General features: G+C 44.7%; 1 protein-coding gene across 2 annotated transcripts in view; it reads left to right on the forward strand.

Moving 5' to 3' along the window:
* SYTL3 (synaptotagmin like 3) overlaps positions 1 to 18,789 on the forward strand; it is a 255,264-nt gene that overhangs the window by 65,265 nt on the left and 171,210 nt on the right. For both annotated transcript variants that reach the window (XM_030198421.1, XM_030198420.1), the window contains exon 3: positions 6,234 to 6,449. In XM_030198421.1, the coding sequence (XP_030054281.1) occupies positions 6,234 to 6,449 (216 nt within the window). The remainder of the gene's footprint in view (positions 1 to 6,233; positions 6,450 to 18,789) is intronic.

Below are 18,789 nucleotides of genomic sequence, written 5' to 3' on the forward strand. Positions count from 1 at the left end.
CTAACCTATAGAGCACCTCATTCATGGAACACAGGCTACTTCTCTGCCCTCATCATCCCTCACACCCCTGCAAGAGTACTATGTGCTCTTTACAATGGTTGCCTGTATGTTCCTCTTCCCTCTTGTGCCAAATTTGAATCAACTCGCCATAGTGCCTTCTGCTGTGCTGCCCTGCTGTCAAGGAACTTGCGTCCTCTGCCACTCCACACTGAATTCTCTCTCCTTAGATTCAAGACTGCTCTTAGAATTTACCTATTCACACAGACTTTCAACGAGCCTTCCTAAGGTTGATCATAGTTCAGTTCCCGTTGCCCTACTGCAGTGCCTGCACCCCCTTGTTTCTATCTTCCCTTTCCCTCCCCTACCATGATTTTCCTTTTTCAGTAAATTTCATGGAGTTCCTTTTCAATTTTGATTTTGTGTTATAAACTACTGGTTTGATGTACCCATACGTTGGGTGGTTTATCAATCTAATAAAGCATAATCCATTCAAGAATTGAACTGTCAAACTTGGGCCAGAACCAGAGGAGCTTCTTCAGCTCTGTGTTTCTGTTGGGACTAGAGGAATGTTTGTGGCTCTGTATTCTTGGCATGGTTGACTGTATCTAGTGCTTCCTGTTGAAGCTCTTACAGCTATGGTACAGTGCTAGTGCTAGTAACCTCTCCCTTACTGGAAGAGAATTTGCCACCATGCCAGAATGAGGATCCTACAGCTTGCCTGGGCACTTGGGTTAGAGGGATTACTTTTTTACAAGGTTACTACCTTCCTTAACACAACAAACCAATATTCCAGTGACCTTGTGATAATGTGAGCGAGGGCGGGCCAGGGAGCCAGGTAAAGCAAGCAACACACACTCAGCAAGTTAGGGTGAAAACATATTTATTAAAGGGCTCCTGTTCACTTCACACAAAGTACATAAGTACATAAGTATTGCCATACTGGGAAAGACCAAATGTCCATCAAGCCCAGCAACCTGTTTTCAATAGTGGCCAATCCAGGTCACAAATACTTGGCAAGATCCCAAAAAAGTACAAAACATTTTATACTGTTTATTCCAGAAATAGTGGATTTTCCCCAAGTCCATTTAATAATGGTCTATGGACTTCTTTAGGAAGCCGTTCAAACCTTTTTTAAACTCCGCTAAGCTAACCGCCTTTACCACATTCTCTGTTTGTTTTCCAAAAATACTAGGACTAGGGGGCATGCGATGAAACTACAATGTAGTAAATTTAAAACGAATCGGAGAAATTGTTCTTCATTCAACATATAATTAAACTCTGGAATTCGTTGCAGGACGCTTCATATCTACCCGTTTCCACTCCACTCCATTCATTATTTTTTAGACCTCTATCTTATCTCCCCTCAGCCGCCTTTTCTCCAAGATGAAGTACCCTAGCCACTTTAGCCTTTCCTCATAGGGAAGTCGTCCCATCCCCTTTATCATTTTCGTCGCCCTTCTCTGCACCTTTTCTAATTCCACTATATCTTTTTTGAGATGCGGCGACCAGAATTGAACACAATATTTGAGGTGCGGTCACACCATGGAGCGATACAAAGGCATTATAACATTTTTGTTTTCCATTCCTTTCCTAATAATACCTAACATTATTTGCTTTCTTAGCCGTAGCAGCACACTGAACAGAAGGTTTCGACATATCATCGACGACGACATCTAGATCCCTTTCTTGGTCCGTGACTCCTAACGTGGAACCTTGCATGACGCAGCTATAATTCAGGTTTCTCTTTCCCACATGCATCACTTTACACTTGCTCACATTAATTGTCATCTGCCATTTAGACGCCCAGTCTCGTAAGGTCCTCTTGTAATTGTTCACAATCCTCCCGCGATTTAACGACTTTGAATAACTTTGTGTCATCAGCAAATTTAATTACCTCACTAGTTACTCCCATCTTTAGGTCATTTATAAATATGTTAAAAAGTAGCAGTCCCAGCACAGAGCCCTGGGGAACCCCACTAACTGCCCTTCTCAATTGAGAATACTGACCATTTATCCCTACTCTCTGTTTTCTATCTTTTAACCAGTTTTTAATACACAATAGAACACTACCTCCTATCCCATGACTCTCCAATTTCCTGTGGAGTCTTTCATGAGGTACTTTGTCAAACGCCTTCTGAAAATCCAGATACACAATATCAACCAGCTCACCTTTATCCATATGTTTGTTCACCCCTTCAAAGAAATGTAGTAGATTGGTGAGGCAAGATTTCCCTTCACTAAATCCATGTTTACTTTCTTTCATTAATCCATGGTTTTGAATATGCTCTGTAATTTTGTTCGTAATAATAGTCTTACCATTTTGCCCGGCACCGATGTCAGACTCATCGGTCTATAATTTCCTGGATCTCCTCTGGAACCTTTTTAAAAAAATTGGCGTTACATTGGCCACCCTCCAATCTTCTGGTACCACGCTCGAGTTTAAGGATAAATTACATATTACTAACAATAGCTCCGCAAGCTCATTTTTCAGTTCTATCAGTACTCTGGGATGAATGCCATCCGGTCCAGGAGATTTGCTATTCTTCAGTTTATAGAACTGCCCCATTACATCCTCCAGGTTTACAGAGAATATTTATAATATTTTGGATGGGGGGGGGGGGCTGGGTATGGGAAAGGGTGTGGTGGGTTTATAATTCACAGGGGATAAGTTCTAGTTGGGGAGGGGGTTGATCTCACATATGATTTGTTGTTTGAGGGATAACTAAGAGGTGGGGTTAGTAATGGATATGTATAAAACGTGGAGGGGAAACTGTTTGTACTAATTTGTTTTGTACTTTGAAGTATGTTTTGATTCCTTTCCATAATAATATATATAACTGAGGATGATGTGGGAATGGAAAATAATTGACAGGGGATGGTGAGGTGAAGGTAGCAATATGATGGGGATGGGGTGGGAACGTAATAGAATTGACTGGGGATGGAGTCCAGATTATGCTGTCACTGACACCTCTAGTAAGTATGGAGGATGATAGACTGAGTGAAAGACAAGAAGACTAGGTTGGAAAAGAAGCGCGAGAAATACAGGAGAGAATGGGTGAGTTTGGAAGGGGGTGAGAGTGGGACATGGAAAGCTGGTAGGTGAGAAGTGAATGAGGATTGGAGGGTGAGAGAAAGGAATAAAAAATGAGTGGAGAAGCAGAGAAGAAATGGAGAAAAAAGGTGAAAAAGATCAGTGTTAGTTGTAGAGAAGGAAGGGAAGAAGCCCGAAGGAGAGAGATTAGATAGAAAGGAGATACTGACATAAGGAATGCACAAAGGAGCCTGGAGTCAGCACAAATAGAAAAATGGAATGCCCCAAACAAAAAAAAAAGTAGCAAAGAAAAAAAAATCATTTAAGGATTGGCATGTCTGCATGGGAAATAGAAAAAAAAAAGATGTACATCTTTGTATTTTGCTGACTACACCCAGCTCTACCTCTCCACTCCCGACATCACAGTCGAAACCCAGGCCAAAGTTTCGGCCTGCCTTTCAGACATCGCCGCCTGGATGTCCAACTGGCATCTGAAACTGAACATGGCAAAGACTGAGCTCCTTGTCTTTCCACCCAAACCCTCCTCTCCTCTTCCCCCACTCTCCATCTCTGTTGACAATGCCCTCATCCTCCCCGTCTCTTCAGCCCGCAATCTTGGAGTCATTTTCGACTCCTCCCTCTCCTTCTCTGCCCATATCCAGCAGACAGCTAAGACCTGTCGCTTCTTCCTCTATAATATTAGCAAAATTCGCCCATTCCTCTCTGAACAGACCACCCAAACCCTCGTCCACTCGCTCGTTACCTCTCGTCTTGACTATTGCAACCTTCTCCTCGCTGGTCTCCCGCTTAGCCACCTATCCCCCCTTCAATCTGTCCAAAATTCCGCCGCACGTTTTATCTACCGCGTGAACCGATACTCTCATATCACCCCTCTCCTCAAGTCACTTCACTGGCTCCCGATCCGCTACCGTATACAGTTCAAGCTTCTCCTATTGACCTTCAAGTGCACTCAATCTGCAGCCCCCCATTACCTCTCTACCCTCCTCTCCCCCTATGTTCCCACCCGTTAGCTCTGCTCTCAGGACAAATCACTCCTATCTGTACCCTTCTCCACCACCGCTAACTCCAGACTCTGCCTCTTCTGCCTCGCATCACCTTATGCCTGGAACAGACTTCCCGAGCCCATACGCCATGCGCCCTCCCTGCCCATTTTCAAGTCCTTACTCAAAGCCCATCTCTTCTCCCTTGCTTTTGGCGCCTAACCACCTTCCCCATTCATGATACCTACACTGACTACATAGTTTGTTACCTTTAGATTGTAAGCTCTCTTGAGCAGGGACTGTCTTTCCCCATGTTTAAACTTGTACAGCGCTGCGTAACCCTGGTAGCGCTATAGAAATGCTAAGTAGTAGTAGTAGTAGTAGTGACTACAGAAGGAAATGCATTTCTGGTTATCTTTTACTAGTGTTGCACTACTTATAGAGTTTGGCTTTCTTGGGGGGGGTCTCCATCTCAGTTTTTGTTTATATATTTTTTGTGGTTCTATATCAGGTGAAGCCTGTCTGAGATTTGACTGCTTGTGGTGTCTGTGTGGAAATCTGTAACAGTCCAGCTTGTTCCAGTTTCCCAGTAGGAGGCATATTGGTACTCCTAGGGCCTAGTGTAATATTTGTAGCATTGTCTTTGCCTAAGTTGTGTTTCTGCATTTGAGTCCTGGAAGTTAGGGTTGTTATGCTGTGATAGATTTGCTATATAGGTTCTGAGTGTCTTTTTATGCAAGGTTTTGTTATTTTTCAAAGTGTCTGGCTCTATTTGAAAGCAGGCTCTGGGGTGACCCTTGCTTCCCAAAATGAAAAAGGATCAAGACAGTGGTCTCCACATCCTATAGAGCAGTGGTTCCTAAAACCTGGAGGCACCCCAGCCAGTTAGGTTTTTATGATATCCACAATGAAGTTTCATGAGAGATTTGCTGCACTGCCTCCACTGCATGCAGATCTCTCTCATGAATATTCATTGTGGATATCCTGAAAACCTGACTGGCCTGGGGTGCCTCCAGGACTAGGTTTGGGAACAACCGATAGTCATCATAGGTTACCTGTCTGCTTTAAACAAAGTGTCTGGCAGCGGAAGGAGCATTTGCTATTCCTGAGATGATGATCACAATTTGAATATTTTTTGTTTGAATTTTAAGGAGGATAACTCCATTGTTGGGGAATGTGGACTGGAACTTAAGAATTTTTGTATAGGGATTCTGTCCAATCCTGAACAGAATCCAGAATTCACTCCCACATAGAAGAATGTTTTGAATGGCGCAATCATTTACAGTGGTGGTTATCCCAGATAGCTGAAACTGCTGGAAGGAAGAGTTTCTTTATGCATAGAAGGTCCTAGTGAAGGCTTGTCCAACTCTACAGCCCGTGGGACAGAATCCAGCCCACTAAGTGCTTTTTTTCTGACCCTTGGAAGCTTGGCAATTCTTGTAATGCTTATAGCGGGATTCCTGCTTCCCTGCTGCAACTCTGCTCTCTCTAAACTTCAGCCAAAAGGGGCTGCAAGTTTGGGTTGGTTTTGCGGCTTCAAGTCTCACAAGATCAACTTGAACTTTCTGCATCACACGGCCCAAGCTTGCAGGGAGCTGTGTTGCGGTGGGGATGCAGGAATCCCACTGTTTCTTCTGCAGCTGAAGCCAGGTGAAGGTAAAGAGACTGGATGAAGACTGGGGAGGGGGGATATATGAGTGAGAGGCTGGTGGGGTGGGGGGAGAGAGAGAGACCGGGTGAAGGCTTGGAAGTGGACAATGCACCATAGTATTTTGCAACTATTTGATGAAACATGCAGCAAAATACGACAGTGCATGTTTTGGCCCTCTAGATGTTACAACATATAAAATGTGTCCCCCGATAAAGGTTGGACAAGCCTGTCCTACTGTCTTTTATTGCTGATGTAAAAGTGTTGTGTGTATTGAGGGGGGAAGGAAGTATATGATGTGGTGGGCATGAGCTTCTCTATAATTAATATAATTTGCTCCATTGTTGCCATTCCAAATATTTAGTTACCTGTTTACTAAGGCATGCTAGCGTTTTTAGTGAGCGCTAATGCTAGAGACACCCATATATTCCTGTGGGGTGTCTCTAGTGTTAGCGTGCACTCAAAATGTTAGCGTGTCTACAGCGCGGCTTAGTAAACAAGGCCCTAAGGTTTTGGTGTGGGTATATGTTTGACATACTTTTTTTTTTGACAGGAAACTGAAAATGCAACTCCAACAACTTCGTTGGAAAGGAGCAAAAAATGTGAATAATGAGTCCCAGGAGAGATCCTGTGCTCGGTGTCAGAAGTCACTCGGATGGATGCTGAACAGAGGTGCAGTGTGTGAAGGATGTAGTCATCGCATCTGCTCTGGATGTCGTATATGTCTGAACACCTTTGTCTGGAAATGTACTGTCTGCTATGCCCATAGGTGAGTAAAATCATGTTTTACTTAATGATCATCAAACTTGTTTTCATTACTTATTGAATTTCTTGCTTTACTAATATGAGAAAGCAATATAGGTTGGGATCTTGCTAGGTACTTGTGGCCTGTATTGGCCACTGTTGAAACAGGATGCTGGATTTGATGGACCTTCGGTCTGTCCCAGTATGGCAAAACTTATGTACAAAAGTGATAACAATATAGCATGTAAAAATACACCTGTATGGCCCTCATCCTGTGGTGTGTCCTTCGCTGGTGTTGCGTGCGGCTTCTGTATTGACTGCCACCCAAGCCGGTACTCCCTCAATGTTGGTGGTGGAAGGTTCGCCAGAGTTGAAGCGGTAACCGACTCCTAGACGCCCTTCTTGAGGACATGGTTCCTCTAAGTCAAGGCAGACTCGGTCTTGGCCTTCCCATGAGGAGTTTTGACTGACACTGATCAGGAGTGCTCATCCTTTTCAGAGGATCTATGGCGTTCCCTCTGAACCATCCCCTCCACGTGAAAGGAGTAAATCTCCTTCAGATAGCCTTTCTTTTCCCTCTTTTGTGAAGGAAATGGCTGAGGCCATTCCATTTCCTTTAGAGCTGGAGGACGAGCCCGGAGCCAAGATGCTTGATGTCCTGGACTACGAGAATCCTCCTAGGGAGTCTGTGACTATCCCTCTCACGAGGTACTCCTGGCGGTGCTTGTTCGGAATTGGGAGTCTCCTTTGTTGGTCCATGTCCTGCCCAGGAAGATTGATCCTATATACTGGATCTATAGCACACCTGGATTTGATAAGCCCTAGTTGCCTCATCATTCCATGGTGGTGGAATCCACCCTCAAAAGAGCCAGGAGTTCTAGAGACTATTCTTCGGTGCCTCCAGGCAGAGAATCTAGGATCTTGGGCTCTTTTGGGAGTAAGATGTTCCAGGCCTCTATTCTTGTGTCCTGTATACAATCTTAGCAGCTCACCACGAGCGTGTCCTTATGGAACTTGGGTGCTCGGGTTACTAGACTTGGTTGACTTTCTCTCACCAGAGCAGGCCGAGTTGGTACACCAGTTGGCCAAGCAGCAGAAGGCGTATTGTAAGTTCTTGGCCAGGGGCGCCAGCGACACTTTTGATGTGGCATTCAGGATCTCTGCCCAAAGTATAGCAATGTGCAGACTCTCATGGCTGCGTGTTTCTGACTTTGAATCAGTGATTCAGTAGAGGTCGGTGGATGCCCCATGCTGGGGGGATAACCTTTTTGGAGAGAAGGTTGAGGAGGTAGCTGACCAAATCAAGAAACATACTGATACCATCTCTTCTCTCTTCCACCAGGTGCCTTCTGCGTCAGCCTCCTCATCTAGAAGGCGTAGGTACACCACCTCTTCTTGCCAGCCTGCTCAGCCCCAGTGCGCTCATTCCCGTCAACAGCATGCGCCTAAGGCTCATGCCGTTCCCTAGTCAAAGCAAGGGATGAGCTTTTGACTGGCTCCAGCAGACATAGCCACTGTCCAAATGTCTGTCTTGGACGACTTGGGCATGCTTCTTTCCGTGATTCAGGAAAATGATTGGCTATGCTCTCTGAACTTGACGCATATTCACACATCCCTATACTTCAAGCCCACCGGAAATATCTTTGGTTTCGGCTAGGAACACGGCACCATTGGTTATGACTCCCTTCCTAAGGAAACTGTGACAGTGTCCATTCACATCCTTAAGCCTGCAGAATTGGGAGATCCTCTCACTGTGCAGGATGTTCCAAAAAAGGCACCCAGATTTGAGAAGCCCACAGCTTCCACACTATTGCATGGTGGTTGAATCTGCTCTCAAAAGTTTGAGGACCCATGTCTCAGCTCCTCCAGACTGAGATGCTCGCACTTTGGAGACTTTTGGAAGGGAGGTGTTTCAGGACTCATTGCTCATATCTTGCATCCAGTCTTACCAGCTCTACATGAGCATTTACTTGAACTTGATGTGAAGTGTGCTCGAGTTGGCAGACAACTCCCCCCCCCCCCCCCCCAAGCAGGCTGCAGAGCTTCGCCAGCTTGCAAATAAGCAGGAGTGTCAGAAACGCATAACTTAGGCAACTTTTGATACTTTCGGCGTGGTGCCCATGCTTTTTGATGTGGATATTGGCATGCGCACACTCTCGTGGCTGCATGAATCAGATCTTGAACCAGCAATTCAGGAAAAAATAGTTTTGGGGTTGTAGAGAAGGCAGTCTTTTTTGGGGGGGGACAAGGTGACAAAGGTGGCAGACCTCATAGAGAAGAGAATTGATACCATCAGGTCCCTGTCTCGGCCCACTTCTTCTGCATCCTCCACTTCTCAGAGGTTCTCGGGTGGAAGTTGAAAGAGTGCCTTCTTCTCTCACAGGTGTAGGTTCACTCCCTTGTCTTGCCCTTCTCAGCACACCCAGCCCATGCTCCCTACCTTGGTACCAGTGGACCCAAAAACCTCAGCCAGTTTCCTAATCTAAGCAGGGGGCGAGCTTTTGACTGGCTCTAGGAAAGCATAGCTGGCATAAATGTACCCATACTGGATGACTTGCCAGTCAGAGGGGGGCTAAATTTTATTTTACAAGAAAGGTGGCCACTTCTAACCTCAGACTGGTGGGTACTTCAAATAGTCTTGGTGTGTTACACCCTCAGTTGGCGTTGACTTCCTCCAAATTGCCCACCAAGAATGTCAAAACTCCATCTCGCAGTCTCAGGAAGTGCTCACAGAGTACCTCTCTTCCTTTTTAAAGGCCCACGTGGTCGATCCCGTTCAATCAGGGGATGAAGGGAAGGGAATCTATTCCAAATACTTCCTCATGTCAAAAAAGACGGGGCGATTTCATGCATCCCAGACCTAAGGGCCCTGAACAAATATTTGGACAAAGAAAAGTTCAGTATGATTTCCCTGGGCACACCTCACCATGATGCAGGAAAAAGATTGGCTGTGCTCTCTGGACTTAAATGGTGCTTACACCTACATCCAGATATATCCCAATTCCTGTGATTTGAATATAGCTAAGATTTTGAGTAGGGAAACACCACTACCAGTTTTGTGTTTTGTCATTTGGCCTCATACTTGCCCCAAGAGTATTTACAAAATGTATTTCTGTAGTTGCAGCATTGCTACACATACTGGGAGTGCACATATTTCTCGTCTCGGTGACTGGCTGGTAAAGAGCACATCAAGGGAAGGTGCTCAGGAATCAATGCAGAGCTAGTAGGGTTCATAATCAACTACCCAAAGATCCATCTGTTCCCAATATATTAACTGTAGTTCATTGGAGCCTTGCTAGACACGGTTTAAGCTTGAGGAAATGCACTCATTTGCTTTGCTTGTCAGGTTTGCAGCAGCCAGCAGGACACAGCTCAGCAGATGTTGAGGTTTAGACCATATAGACCATATGTCCTCCACTGTGCATGCCACAACCATGGCATACCTCCATTTGTGAGGTGCTCAATGGACTCTGGCTTCCCAGTGGTATTAGGCCACAGGGAATCTGAAGGATGCCATCTTGGTCAATCCAGAGTTGTGGCAGTCCCTCCTCTGGTGGACAATTTGAACCAATTTGACTCAGGCACTTTCATTCCAAATTCCTCCTCCCCAAAATATTCTGACCACAGATGGCATTCATCCTGGGATGAGGTGCTCATGTAGGTGGGCTTCACACCCAGAGACACTGATCCACTTAGACCCAGCTTCAGTCTCTTAAGAGTTGCGTACAATTTGAAATGCTCTACAGGTTTTCAGAACAGCTGTTGAACCAAATTGTTCTCATACAATCAGGATGCCATGTAATATCTCAGACAATCTCTTTGGTACTTGCTCTTATAATATACTACTATATAAACGCTAATAGGAGCAAGCTCTTACTCTACTATTTTGATAACTGCAATGTTATAGAGGAAAAGACTTCAGACTCTCGGTCACAGCTGTTAGCACTTAAGACTAAAATAACTGACCGCTCGGCTCTGCGTGTCTGATAATCAGTTCACGCTGGCTAGAATCCTCATTAGTCATAAAAACCTCTTGCGCACCGGCTTATCAATTCTATATATTTGCTCATTGTGCGACAACTCTGAAAGTACTTAGCTGTGGTTTTGTGCTGGGGCAAATCAACCTGTCCGCGCCCGACGGCGAGCTCCCGCTTCGCTCTTTGTTTCTTAAGGAGCCAGACTAACCAACCCTTCTCAGCACCTACAACAATACAGCAAAATATAATTAAATCAGTTATCTTCAGATAGAGGAGAGTAATCGGAAAACTCACATACTCAGGGAACGAAGGAGCACCTTCCAGGACCACCAGCTTTCTCCATTATAATTGCTCCTGCTGAACGGGAAGTATTTAAACTACTTCCTGTGCACTCTAAACCTATCATACTGCAGGGCTGAATTTAAAGGGCAATACTCTGGCATTGATCACATGAATCTTAAAGGAACGCTTTCCACTCTATTGTTTAAACCTTCTGGCATCAAGGATCTAAGTCTATCGATCCAACGCTGTTCTCTTTGTATTAGCTGACGATTGCGATCCCCCCCTCTTATATTAGCTGGAATGTGGTCCAATATTACACATCTAAGGTCTTCAAATTTATGAGAATACTCAACGCAATGTTGGACCAGGGGGGCATCTATACGAGAATATTTCAGATTATGCTTATGATCGCTCAATCTATTCTTCAGGGAGCGTGTCGTTTTACCGACATATACTTTACAACATGGGCATATCACTATATACACCACTACTACTACTACTATTTAGCATTTCTATAGCGCTACAAGGCGTGCGCAGCGCTGCACAAACATAGAAGACAGACAGTCCCTGCTCAAAGAGCTTACAATCTAATAGACAAAAAATAAAGTAATCAAATCAATTAATGTGTACAGGAAGGAGGAGAGGAGGGTAGGTGGAGGCGAGTGGTTACAAGTGGTTACGAGTTAAAAAGCAATGTTAAAGAGGTGGGCTTTCAGTCTAGATTTAAAGGTGGCCAAGGATGGGGCAAGACGTAGGGGCTCAGGAAGTTTATTCCAGGCGTAGGGTGCAGCGAGACAGAAGGCGCGAAGTCTGGAGTTGGCAGTAGTGGAGAAGGGAACAGATAAGAAGGATTTATCCATGGAGCGGAGTGCACGGGAAGGGGTGTAGAGAAGGACGAGTGTGGAGAGATACTGGGGAGCAGCAGAGTGAGTACATTTATAGGTTAGTAGAAGAAGTTTGAACAGGATGTGAAAACGGATAGGGAGCCAGTGAAGTAACTTGAGGAGAGGGGTAGTATGAGTAAAGCGACCCTGGCGGAAGACGAGACGGGCAGCAGAGTTTTGAACTGATTGGAGAGGGGAGAGGTGACTAAGTGGGAGGCCAGCAAGAAGCAGATTGCAGTAGTCTAAACGAGAGGTGACAAGGGTGTGGATGAGGGTTTTGGTAGAGTGCTCGGAAAGAAAGGGGCGGATTTTATGGATGTTGTAGAGAAAGAAACGACAGGTCTTGGCGATCTGCTGGATATGAGCAGAGAAGGAGAGAGAAGAGTCAAAGATGACCCCAAGGTTTCCACATGATTCGATTCACAATCTGTAGCATATTTAAGCTGATACTCTCGTCCATCCACTGGATTTTGAAACACTTGTGTCCTCATCATCTGGGGACAAAATATGCATTTGGTACATGGTCGATGGCCTAGATTTCCTTCACCCCTGGTCCAACATTGCGTTGAGTATTCTCATAAATTTGAAGACCTTAGATGTGTAATATTGGACCACATTCCAGCTAATATAAGAGGGGGGGATCGCAATCGTCAGCTAATACAAAGAGAACAGCGTTGGATCGATAGACTTAGATCCTTGATGCCAGAAGGTTTAAACAATAGAGTGGAAAGCGTTCCTTTAAGATTCATGTGATCAATGCCAGAGTATTGCCCTTTAAATTCAGCCCTGCAGTATGATAGGTTTAGAGTGCACAGGAAGTAGTTTAAATACTTCCCGTTCAGCAGGAGCAATTATAATGGAGAAAGCTGGTGGTCCTGGAAGGTGCTCCTTCGTTCCCTGAGTATGTGAGTTTTCCGATTACTCTCCTCTATCTGAAGATAACTGATTTAATTATATTTTGCTGTATTGTTGTAGGTGCTGAGAAGGGTTGGTTAGTCCGGCTCCTTAAGAAGCAAAGAGCGAAGCGGGAGCTCGCCGTCGGGCACGGACAGGTTGATTTGCCCCAGCACAAAACCACAGCTAAGTACTTTCAGAGTTGTCGCACAATGTGCAAATATATAGAATTGATAAGCCGGTGCGCAAGAGGTTTTTATGACTAATGAGGATTCTAGCCAGCGTGAACTGATTATCAGACACGCAGAGCCGAGCGGTCAGTTATTTTAGTCTTAAGTGCTAACAGCTGTGACCGAGAGTCTGAAGTCTTTTCCTCTATAACATTGCAGTTATCAAAATAGTAGAGTAAGAGCTTGCTCCTATTAGTATGTAATATCTCAACAAGCAGGGGCAGTATGGGATCCTACACGCATCAAGAAGCAGTTAGGATGTGGCAGTGGGCTACCACCTACAGCATGGTGCTCAGAGCCAAATATCTGGTGAGAAGAGAGAACAGAATAGGGTGATTCAACTCTACAAATGGTCTTTCCATATGGGCCAAGCCCGCAAGATCTTCCGATAGTGAGACACTCCTTCAATAGATCTCTTTGCCATTTATCTCAACAACACAGTTGCTCAGTACTTACGGCAGGCTAGCTTCAGATGCTTTCCTTCTTGATTGGAGGGAGGGTTTTTTGTATGCATATCCTTCAATCCTTCTAATAGGGAAGGCTGCTGAAGCTCAAGCAGAACTTGGGAACCATAATCCTCCTCAGGCCTTATTTGCCATGGCAGATTTGGTTTCTTCTTCTTCTGGAGGTGTCCTCTGAAGAACCTTGGTGATTGGAGTGTTGTCTGACCCTTTTCAGGCAGAATGAGGGGTCTCTCCTGCAGCCCAATCTCCAATCCCAAGCCCTCATGGCTGGGATGTCGAGAGCGTAGAATTTGAATCCCTTCAGCTGCCAGAAGGTGTTTTGAAGGTCCTGCTGGCTTTCAGAAAAGACTCCACTAAGTGATGTTATACTTTCAAATGGAGGAGGTTTGCCATCTGGTGTAAGGGCAAGGCCCTAGATCCTTTTACTTGCCCTACTCAAAAACTGCTTGAGTATCTTCTACACCTTAGAAACTGGGTCGCAAACCAACTCTGTAAGGATTCACCTCAGTGCAATTAGCACTTACTATTATCTTGTAGAAGGTAAGGCCATCTCTGCACAGCCTCTAGTTCGTTTCATGTGAGTTTTGTTTCCAATAAAGCCCCTCATCAAACCTCCGATAGTGTCATGGGACCTCATTGTGACCCTTACCCAGCTAATGAAAGCCCCTTTTGAGCTATTTGATTTCTGTCATCTGAAGGTTTTTTTGTGGTGGGCACTTCAGCTCACAGAGTTGGTGAGCTGCAGGCCTTAATAGTGAATCCATCTTACACTGAGTTTCGTTATAACAGAGTAGTTCTCCTTACCCCATCCTAAGTTCCTTCCCAAGGTGGTGGTCAGAGTTCCATCTTAACCAGTCAGTTATCCTGCCAACATTTTTCTTAAAGCTTCATGCCCATTCTTGCAAAAGTGCACTGCACACCTAGAACTGCAAGTGAGCCTTAACCTTCTATCTGGGGTGGACTAAAGCCCATAGACAGTCCATCCAGCTTTTTGTTTTTTCTTACCCAAACAGGATGGGGCAGCCATTGGTAAATGCACTTTGTCCAATTTGTCTAGAAGACTGCATATTTTACTTATGCTCAGGCTGAGCTGGCTTATAGGGTTGTGTCATGGCTCACAATGTCATGGCCATGGCTGTGTTTGTAGCCCACTTGACATCAGCCTTCATTGAAGAGATTTGCAAAGTTGCAATGTATGGTCCACAAAGAGAGAAGGGGGAGGTATACAGGTCTTCAGCCCACACATTCACATCTCACTACTGCTTTGAATAGAATACTTGACACAACAGCCACTTTGGTTAGAAAGTTCTGCAGAATTTGTTTGGCATCTAGAATCAAACTCTACTCTCCTAGGCTCATTCTTTTGTGTTCCAGGCTTCACCTTCACAACAGGGCCATTTTTTGTAGTTACTGTTGTTGGTTCTGGTTATCCTTGCCGTTACAAGTCTCTATTGACTCTTTGTTGTTTTCAATGAGCCTGGTAGCTAGCGATTCCCATATGTGAGAACTATAGTCCTGTTTGTTCTTGGAGAAAGCGAAGTTGCTCATTTGTGGCATGTATTCTCTGAGGGCAGAAGGACAGAAGTTCTCATATACTCTTCCACCTCCCCTAGGAGTTTTATCCTTTTATGATTTTGCTGCGTGAGTTGGGCAGGCGCGAAGGCATTCACTCATACACAGTCGGGCCTGCCAAAGCCTTCCAGAAACTGAAGGTTGGGCAGTGTCCACACTGGGGCTCTGTTGTTGTCATCACCCATATGTGAGAACTTATGTCCTGCTGTACTCGGAGAACACCTGATACAGTTGAGTAACTTCACTTTAGTCTTGAGGTATCAGATAAGCAAGAAGAGCAAGGCCTGTTTCAAAATAGAATACTTAATTTCATGGATCCCTTTTGTCATATAAATCTTGAATCTCCTTTCTAAAAGATGGTATGTGTAAAAAGCCGTATGCTAATTAAGCAAAAATAGTTCACAATGGTTACATTACTAGCAGAAAGAGAAGTCCACAGAATGGAAGATCTCACTGAGTATTGTTAATATGGATTAGAGCTAGAGTGTCCACTGGAATGGTGGTAAGCCAGGTTACAGGACTTTGGTCAGCAGAGAAGCCTTGATAACCCACTAATGGCATAACAGTTGAGAACCTGCAAATGCAGGACTATATGATGAAGTCTTAATAAAACCTGAAACAAATTACAAATTGAGTATAGCATACATGATGGTAGAATAATAGATAAAAATGGTTTGTAAAATCTAGCTTGTATTCCTATAACATGGCACACAAGTCATAAGATTATATAAAAATAGATTATGAAACTGGATGTTTCTATAAAAGATAAAGTCAAGATGTTCAGGGTGACGGAAATGATATGAAGTTTTGAAATAGCAAAAACAAGAGATGTTTACCGGAAGAGACAGTTGGGTACAAATAGATGGACACCTGGGGCGGAAAAGAAATGTTTCAAAATAACTAGAACAGGAAAGAGTTGGTACAAGATGTTACAAAAAGTGCAAATGACCATCTGCCGGAAATTGGTACAGAGATATTGGGTAATAAGATGGAAAAAAATAGGTACTGCCATAGGCATCTATTGAGATCTTTGCCTATAAAAGAGCAAACATTCAGACAGAAAAGTTAGAAGCTTCTTGAACACTTGACCGACAGCAGAGCTCTGTGCATTTGAACCCAGATGTATGTATTGAACTGAAGACTCTCTCTTGGTAAGAATAAACAAGATCTCATTCTTGAAACCTATCCTTGTCTTTATTTCTATAGGCTGTATTATATGTGCTCTTTCCTTATTATCTACTATGCACAAATAAGCCACACTCATTGAACCACAAAGAGCAGATTAAAATATATATATATATGTGGGAACATAAATGGCCCAGATTACACCTAGATCCAGAAAGGCAGAAAGCAGTGGTCATGGGGATCAGGTTTGAACTGCGGCAGCTGATGCCTCCCCAGAACAGACCCCCATGGGACGGGGTAACCCTGAAGGTTAGGGAAACAATTCAAACCCTTTTGGATGAGTTAACGCTCTTTACCCCTCCGTGTAGAGGGGTCAATAAGGGGTCTAAAAGAGGTCGGATTAAAACAGTATCCTTTCAAATTCAAACAGCTTCAATTTTCAGTAAATCTGTACTGTGTTACGATGGAAAGCAAATTATAAGAACCATCTTTAGGCGTCATTGGCACTGATTCTGAGGGAACAGTTCTTATGTATCTTGTGTCTAGGGCAGCTCCTGTTGTCGTTCTTTTTTTTTTTTTTTTTTTTAATATATTTTTATTAAAAGTATGAAAGGCATATAACAAAAACAGGCAAAATTTTTCGTATGTTGCAACATACATGACATGTCTGTGAAGTCTCTCTAGTGACACCAGAGCAACAGCAACTCGTATATCCTGGATGATAAGCAACTTCAAACAAATTCTCAACTTGTAAATACTCAACTTGTAAATAAATGCATGGGAGCTGCAGTTCCAAATACACATGAGCAAGTATCATATCAGCCATTAGTACGTATAACCTTCCACCTCATTTTTTATTTTTCTTCCCCCCCCCCCCCCCCCCCCCCCGTCCCTCCCCCCCCCCCTCCCCCCCCCCCCTCTCTCCCCCCCCCTCTCTCCCCTGCTCCTGGAGAAACCTGAGAATCAAGATACGACTTCTCAAAGAGCTGCCAGACATATCCATATCCCCGTCCTCTCTGTCCCAAGGACTTATAACGCTCCTGCTCCCAGTAAGCCATCTGCTTCATTCTGGCTAGCCAAAGATTGACAACCGGGGGCTCTTCAAGCGTCCAGTGTGCCAGGATTGTTTTACGTGCCACCATGAGGGCTACACCCACAAACCGAACTTGAGGATATTGCAGGCCCTGCTCACTTAATTGAGACTCATCCCCCAACAACAGGATCTTGTAAGACCACTCTATAGGAATCCCTAGCGTGCACTCCAGCATTTCCAATACTTTCCTCCAAAACTGAGCTAACTTTGTGCATTCCAGGAAAGTGTGAATTAATGTGCCCTTTCTATGTTTACACCTCGTGCATGTACTGTCCTCCCATAGCCCCATGCGCTTACCCTTTTCCCGTGTTATGAATGCCCCATGCAGTAGCTTGAATTGCATCTCTTGCAAGTTCGCACTGGGGGTTGATTTAAAAGCCAATGTAAAGTAATTAGAAAGCATGTCCACTGTGACCTCTTCTCCCACCTGCTCCCCCCACCAACTTGCCAAGCCAGCAAAAAAAAATAGCCGCCTCCTGCTCATTCCCCAGGGCATACCACACCACCAGCTTGTTTGCTGATTCTGGCATCTGACAGAACAGCATATCCAATCGGGTGAAAGCAGGCCCCCGGGACTTCGCAGGGGTCAATGTGGCACAATAGTGCCTCCACTGTAGAAATGGAAAAAAAAATCTGCCCTCCCTAGGTTCCACTTGGCCTGCGTCTGCTCAAACGAGGGGAAAGACCCCTCTTCAGATGTAATAAAATGTCCCACATATCGACACCCATTTTTTGCCCATATCTTAAACCGTGACACCCCTTGTCCTGCTGGAAAATCAGGGTTGTCCGCTGCAGCCAGGAATGGAGATGCTCCTGTAGCCTTCCCCAGACTTCCTCTCCACCACTCCCAAGCCCTCTGTAACGGCTGTAACAAAAACTGCAGTTCTCCCTTCCTGCCCACCCTCCTCTATATCAGATTAAATGTAGAGTGAGGGAGAAGTTCGTCTTGCCAGATGTTTTTCGGTGCGTATCTATCAGTACTCCCATGTAGTTCGTAGATCCACCTAAGTAAGGCTGCCACATTATACAGGCAGAGGTCTGGAAAGTTTAAACCGCCCTTAGCTCTGGGTAAGGTTAGCTTGGCAAAGCTGATTCTAGCCCTAGGCCCGGCCCAGATAAAAGTGCCTATGAAGCCTTTGTAATACAACTCATCCTTGCGTGTAATCCACAGTGGCAACATTTGCAAAGAATACAGAATTTTTGGTAGCATTACCATTTTAACAAGGGCTACTCTACCCAGTAGGGAAAGCGGCAAATCCTTCCAGCACTGGCACAACGCCTTAAGGCTGTCCAGCTTATCCAGTACATTCCGCTTGTAAATCTCTCGCATGTCTCTATGTAAGTACACTCCCAAATATTTTAGCTTACCCTCTGACCATGCCAAGGGAAAATTAGGCAGCTGCCTGCATGCACACGGGGATGACACCGGCAAGGCCTCCGACTTATCGAAGTTAATCTGCAAGCCTGAAAACGATCCGAACTGCATGAGCAAATCTACCAGGTTATGGACACTTGCTGAGGCATTATCTAAATAAATGAGCAAGTCATCAGCGAACAAATTAATTTTGACTTCCTGGGACCCCAATCTAATACCTTCTACTGTACTGGTCTGGCGAATTTTAATAGCAAAGGGCTCTAAAGACAGTACGAATAGCATGGGCGAGAGTGGACAGCCCTGCCGCGTGCCCCTTTCCAATGAGAAAGTCTGAGATAATGCCCCATTGATTAGTATCTGGGCTGTAGGATGGCTATATAGAGCTCGGATTCCACCCAAAAATTCTCCCATAATGCCAAATTGAGATAAGAACAAATAATCCCATAAGATCTTATCAAAAGCTTTCTCA

The sequence above is a fragment of the Microcaecilia unicolor genome, chromosome 3 (assembly GCF_901765095.1).
Source record: "Microcaecilia unicolor chromosome 3, aMicUni1.1, whole genome shotgun sequence".
Classification (NCBI taxonomy): Eukaryota; Metazoa; Chordata; class Amphibia; order Gymnophiona; family Siphonopidae; genus Microcaecilia; species Microcaecilia unicolor.